The 6,354-nt window shown below is 55.4% G+C and overlaps 1 protein-coding gene across 1 annotated transcript; it reads left to right on the top strand.

Annotated features, from left to right (window-relative positions):
- The first annotated feature begins 458 nt into the window (after window positions 1-458).
- Window positions 459-5,082, top strand: NKX1-1 (NK1 homeobox 1). Its single transcript, XM_068679304.1, has 2 exons — window positions 459-944; window positions 4,151-5,082. The coding sequence occupies exons 1-2, from the start codon at window positions 470-472 to the stop codon at window positions 4,981-4,983; spliced, it is 1,308 nt and encodes a 435-aa protein (XP_068535405.1). The 5' UTR covers window positions 459-469; the 3' UTR covers window positions 4,984-5,082.
- The last annotated feature ends 1,272 nt before the right edge of the window (window positions 5,083-6,354 follow it).

The following is a 6,354-nucleotide window of genomic DNA, read 5'->3' as shown; positions in this document are numbered from 1 at the left end:
ACACTTTCACCGTGCCTCTCTCTCTCTCCCAGCGATGAAGATTGCAGACTATTACGGGCGAGGGATTAATTTGTAGCCAATTACGAGCCGGTGCTAAATATGAATGCATAAATAAGAGCCAGCCTTGCCTCCGTGTGTGTGCAGCAGGAGGAGGAGGAGGAGGGAGGGAAGGAGAGAAGGGGGGGGCTGGAGTGCCTGGGCAGCCCGGTGAGGATGATGAGAAGGAAGAAGGAGCAGCAGAGCGGAGGCTCGGAGCCCAGCATCACCTTGTGAGTCCCGGCCTCCCCGGCTGGCCTCGGAGCAGCCCCGGGGAGCTGCCGGAGCGGGGCCGGGGAGGAGTTTCCAGCTCAACTTCGCCGGAGGAAGGAGGAGGAGGAGGTGGGGGGGGGGGGAGGAAAAAAAAAATAGAGGAGGGGAAGGGGGGGGTGGGGGGGAGAAGTTGCAACCGAGAGGGGCTCTGCAAAGAGTCATGAACGTGAGCAGAGACAAGGTGGGTGACATCTCCATCCCGGCAGCGGCAGCCGCGGCGGTGACAGCCCCCGCAGCCTCGCTTGGCATCGGCGGGGAGCCCTGCGGCTTGCCCGGGGAAGGCATGGAGAGCCACGGGGAGCAGCGGCTGTCGGCCGGCGGCGAGCTGCCCCTCTACTCCTGCCCTGGAAATAGGGACAGGCAAGGGGACGGGCAGAGCAACACCCCCGGACAAGAGGGGGCAGCGGGCGCCCTGCCCGCCGTGCACAGAACCACCTCTTTCTCCGTGCTCGACATCCTGGACCCTAACAAATTCAACAGCAAGAGGAGGCAGTGCGGGGGCTTGTACAAATCGGGGGGAGCCCAGTTCCCGCTGGGGGCGGAGGATAAGCCCGAGGACTCAGGGACGGAGCTGGCCGAGCAAAAAGCTCTCGCCGAAGATTTCGACGCGTGCAAGAAGTCCGCCGAGCTCATCAGTAAGTAGCTGGGGGTACCCCGAGCCCCTCGGGATGGGGGGGTAAAGGGAGCCTGGGGAAGGGGCTGGCATGCTTTTAGGGACCCCTTTTCCTCCTTGGGAGCTCGGGGAGGGACACAGTGGGGCCGTGGGAGCAGCCGGACCGGCCCCGGGGAAACCGGGCCAGGGCCCGGGGATGGGACAAGGGACCGCATCCCACTCTTGTGGTCCCAAACCCTCCTGCACCCTGCTCCCACAGCCCCCCTGACCCCCTCCCGAGGCATTTATGACTTTTCTCTATGTTCTTCGCAGCCTTCAAAGCCGCTCTCCCCTTCCTCCTTCCCCCCTCCTCCGCGCGTTGCTCTGGGCGACAGATTCAATTTTCTCTCTCCCCTTGGCTTTTTTAGGACAAATCAGACTAATTGTGACAAAATGCTGGTTATCTCTGGAAAAACAATTAAATTCCTTCGATTACATTTAAGGTAAAATGTGCTTAGCAGCGTAAAGAGGCTGGATAATGGGGGAAATCGCCCCAGAGTGGCATGTAGGACTGCCTGGATCGATATCCTATTATCGAATTGTGCATATCTCTTTCAAGCACCTTGCAAACTCTTCCCTAACATCTAAATTATAGGGTCAAAATTCGGATAATTACTCGATTAAAACCTATTACACTTATTAGGGCTCGCTATTGATCGGGAATTGCATTCGACCCAAGCTCGAGATTGCTTTTTTCTTTCTTGGGTCCAAAATATCCCAACTTTCTCACCTCTAAACACCGCGACTCTGGGGACAGCGGAGCTCTCCCGGGAAAAGCCAGCCCCCAGGAGAAATAGCTGGGGCTGCTCCGTGCCCCGAGAGGGAGAAGGAGCTGGCGAGGGGCCGAGGATAAACTTCTCGCAAGGGGGAAAATAATTTCTCTGTCTCTGGGGCGGGAGAGGGAGGACTCTGCTCTCCCCGATCCCGAAAAAACGTAACTCTTTCATTTAAAATCAAGCAGGAAAAAAAGGGCTGAAATCTCCTCCAGCCCGAGCCTCGTGAAATGTAGAAGTTTTAAATTTCTAAAGCAAAAGCAGGAGCGGAGCGCTAATAGAATTCAAGAGAGATTTTTAAAAGTGGTCTCTACCTGGGGTAATTATTTGTCTAAACCCATCCGGCTTCTGTCATACTAAATAGATCTGTGCGATCAGAAAGACTGACGAGGTCAGCCTATCGCTAATCTTGCACTTTTATCTCCAGACAAGGAGAGAAATGCAACTCTATCGCTTCTCTACACCCAAATATATTTGGAGCCATCAGCAAGCAGCGCTCCGCGCGCTGACAACTTTCCCAGGCGCTTCGCATGCTTCGGCCCTTCAGCCCTGACATTTAATTTCATGTAAAGCGGCACAGTCCCGAAGAGACCTGGGACTGCCCGAAAATCACGAAACTTAATGCCCCCGTCGTAATTAACGCTGGTTCAATCGGTGCTTTAATTTAGAAGTGTTTCGAAAAGTAGCTCCGGCCGGCAAAGTGCCAACACCCCGAAATGGGAAGCCTTTCTGGCAAAAGGAGAGCGAAATCAGAGATTGTCACATGTCGCTCGTAAAACTAAGTGATAACAATAAGTTAAAACTCCGTATTTAATTGGCATTTAACATCTTCCGTATACAAAATCTCACCTTCAGCGTCAATCCCAATCAGCAAATGTATTTGCGCTACATTTTTCTGTTTCAAGAAAATTTTAGTAAGCTCTTAAATTAAGCCACGGCTGGGATTTCCTGCAGTTTACTGGGGGGAAAAAATTAAACTCAAAAAATTAAACTGTTTTAACATCACCCGCACGTTCCCTGTTCGCTAGGGCGCTGGCGCTGCGCTCATCCCGGGTCCCGCAGAGTCATCTGCACGCACTTTTTATATATTGTTGTTGCAAAAAATTGTGCACAACAATTTATAACAAGTGCTACAGGTTGGGGATGCTCGTTTTCACGCGGTGTGTGGGATCGGGGAAAAGCTGATCCCATTCCCGGGTCCGTGCGGTGGTGGTTGTGCGGGTTTTGTTTGCCGGTTTGAACAGCAAGCTGGAAAGATTGGATAAACTCGCGTCATTAAGGGATATTTTGGGGTGAAGAGGATTATGATAAACTTCTCTGCCTCTTTTTCTCCTAGTGAGCCAGCTGTATCTGCTGTTAGCCCAAACCAGTTCCTCCAACAAAACACACTTTTTAAAAACACCCCTAATCTTATCTAGAGGCTGTCCGGCGTTAGGATGCGGACCAAGTTTGAGGTGCGATGGTTTGGGGAGTTTGGGGGGGGATTAAAATCAACAGAAGCGCACACGGGATGAGGGCGACAGACGAGCGGGTCGCTTGCTCTGCGCGTACCTCGGGTAACCACAACGAGCTTGGGGGGCTCCCGGAGCTGCGGGTGCGAGCAGAGAGAAGTTGGCGAGTGGCTGAGCCAGCCGGACCAAAAGGGCCGGGGTGATGGTCCTCTGCCCGAGGTGCCTCTGACCCCGGCCGGCACTTCGGGGGCAGGATGAGGAGAGCATTTCTTTGCCTGCCGGTTCCCCCCGAGGTCCAGAGGAGCCTCTTTTCTCGCCGACGCTGGGTTCTTGCCGGCTTCAACACGACAGAACCGTCAGGAGAAAGTCCAACAGGCTTAAATATCGGATAATTACCTTGTTCTCCGATGGAGACCCGTTAATTGGAGCGTCCTATAAACCCAAATAAATTAAATGCCCGTTAACTAGTTTCTACATCGCGCGAAATGAGTTTAATTAAGTTTGCATCTGCTCCGCTAATCAATACGAGCATTTACTCCACTTTAGCACTTCCACCTCGCGAAGTCGGGAGAGGTCAAGCCAGGGGGAGAAAGGGTTAAAAACGCCGGAGCCAAAAAAAAGCCGTCGAGGCGGATATTTTTGTAGCTAAAAGCGTTAAAATAAATAAATTAATTAATAATAATAAAAAAGCGATGTGCCACCTCCGGGGCCCGCTGCCAAACCGGCAGGGACCGGGGGGCTCCGGGCAGGTCGTGTGTTGTCCCCCCTCCCCGGTTCTTTCTGCAGGGGGAGGTCGGATGGGGTGTGTGAGTTTTGTGGGGCCACCTTTTGGGGCCAGCTCTTGAGCTGAGGGAGCTCCGAGCCTTGTGCCTTTACCCCTGGTGTAGGGTGAGGTGCCCAGGGGGAGCCGGGAGCCGTGCTGGTGGACTGCGGAGACCTAACCCTGCCTCGTCCCTTGTTTGCAGAGGAGGACGGCGAGCTCTACAAGGCCGAGGAGTGCGACCTGGACTGCAGCAGCAGCAGCCGGCCGAGCCGCAGCCCCGACAGCGAGCTGCAGGACGACGAGGAGCTGTGCGGCGAGGAGAGCAGCACCAGCACCACCACCACCAGCACCGCCACGGGCGGCAGCGCCTCGGCGGCTCCCGGAGAGCCCGAGCCGGGCCACCAACACCACCACCATCACCACCAGCAGCAGCAGCAGCAGCACGCCGAGGCCACCCCGCAGCCCCCTCCTCAACCCCAGCAGCCTCCTCCCTCGGCAGCGCCCGGCGGGGGGCAGCAGAGCCAGCAGCAGGCTAAGCCCAAGAGGAAGCGCACGGGCTCGGACTCCAAGTCGGGGAAGCCCCGGCGGGCTCGGACAGCTTTCACCTACGAGCAGCTGGTGGCGCTGGAGAACAAGTTCAAGTCCACGCGGTACCTGTCGGTGTGCGAGCGCCTCAACCTGGCGCTCTCCCTCAGCCTCACCGAGACGCAGGTGAAGATCTGGTTCCAGAACCGCCGCACCAAGTGGAAGAAGCAGAACCCCGGCGCCGACACCAGCGCGCCCACCGGCGGCGGCGGGGCGGGCGGAGGAGCGGGGGGCGGCGGTTTAGGGGGCGGCCTCAGCCCCCTCAGCCACTCGCCGCCCATGGGCAACCCGCTCTCCATGCACGGGCCCGGCAGCTACGCCGGGCATCCCGCCGGGGGGCTGGTGTGCGCCGCCCAGCTGCCCTTCTTGCCCAGCCCCGCCGTCCTCTCGCCCTTCGTGCTGGGCTCGCAGACTTATGGCGCCCCGGCTTTCTACACCCCGCACCTATAAGCCCGCCGCAGTCCCCACGGAAACCCGCCTCAGGCGGCAGGGTGGGTCCGGGGAGGGGTTGTGGGGGTGCGAGGGGGAAGCTCCGAGGATGGGACGGGGCTGGCCATGAGGGGACGGAGCCGCCGTGAGGGGACGGGGCTGCCGTGAGGGGAGCGGCTGTGAGGGGACGGAGCCGCCGTGAGGCGACGGGGCCGCCGTGAGGGGACGGAGCGAGCGTGAGGGGACGATCAACGGTCAGCGGCCACCAACGGTCGCCAACGGTCGCCAACGGTCAACAACGGTCGCCAACCGACGAGCTCCCAGCCCCTCCGGGCGGCTTCGTCGCCCACAACCATTTCTACGACCCGTTTTTATACTGGGCTTTGGGGTGAGAGGGGGAGAAAGCCTCCCTCCCCCCTGTACATAGCGGTAGATGTAAATCATCGTTACTTGTACATATATATATATATATATTTCCCCCACCCACGATGTCCCCCGTTGCTGTGTGTTTTTGTTTTTGTCTTTTATTATTTTTTTTTAAATCATTTTTATTTTCCCCCGGTCTGGCCACTCTTAAAAAAAAAAGACTTTAAAAAGCTTACGTACCCATTTGACTCTCAGGGTAAAACAGAGAACTATAGTCTTGTCCCTCGGCATTGTTGAGACAACAATGCGCCGTTTCCTTGCCTGATTTCACGATTTATTTTTTATTTATTATTATTTTTACCCTCAAGCGCAGCCGCCCCCGGGGAGGGAGAGGGGGTGGCCGCCGGCCCCCTCGGTCCCCTCGGGGTGGGCTTTTTTTTCCCCCTCACGTCCCGCATTTCTGTATATTTCTGGTTGTTACAAAAGTTTTAACTTTATAACTAATGTATAAGGTGCGGGAGTAACGCTCGAAAGATGATACAGAAAGCACTTTGCTAAAAAAAGAACAAAAAACAAAACACTTTAACGCAATCAATAAACTTGAAGGAAACCGCGACTCTCCGTGGTGCTGTCTCGCTGATTTTCGGGAATTTGTCGGAAAAGTTCCCTCTGGAAAACGCCTGGCACAGGGGCATCTGGAGCGAGGTACCGCGTTAGGCTTTTGTTTTTCTTTTCGTTTACTCTGGAAGCACGCCGTGTGTTTCTGACACAGAAATAAACTTCATTCTTCTAGGGGAGAGGGCACGTCCCTGCTTAGTTCCCGTGATTGCATTTTCTTAACTGCTTTTGCCGATCTTAGCGCAATATTAAGATTTTTTTTCTTGTAGATAAACTTCTTTATTTCCTCAGACGGCGAGTCTGGTGTTTTGGATTTATGCACATTTAACAAAGCGGTTCTTCCCTTCAGTTCCCAGCGCTTTAAAAATAAAGCAATCTTTCCGCGGCACTTCCACCGATTATTTGGAA

Source organism: Anas acuta, chromosome 4 (genome assembly GCF_963932015.1).
Source record: "Anas acuta chromosome 4, bAnaAcu1.1, whole genome shotgun sequence".
Lineage (NCBI taxonomy): Eukaryota > Metazoa > Chordata > Aves > Anseriformes > Anatidae > Anas > Anas acuta.
The sequence above is the reverse complement of the archived record's forward strand: the minus strand, read 5'-3'. Positions and strand labels throughout refer to the sequence as shown.

Coding starts and splice junctions, on each gene's coding strand:
- NKX1-1 (XM_068679304.1), top strand. CDS start 470: ATGAACGTGAGCAGAGACAAGGTGGGTGACATCTCCATCCCGGCAGCG. Junction 945..4,150: donor GAAGTCCGCCGAGCTCATCA/GTAAGTAGCTGG, acceptor CCTTGTTTGCAG/AGGAGGACGGCGAGCTCTAC.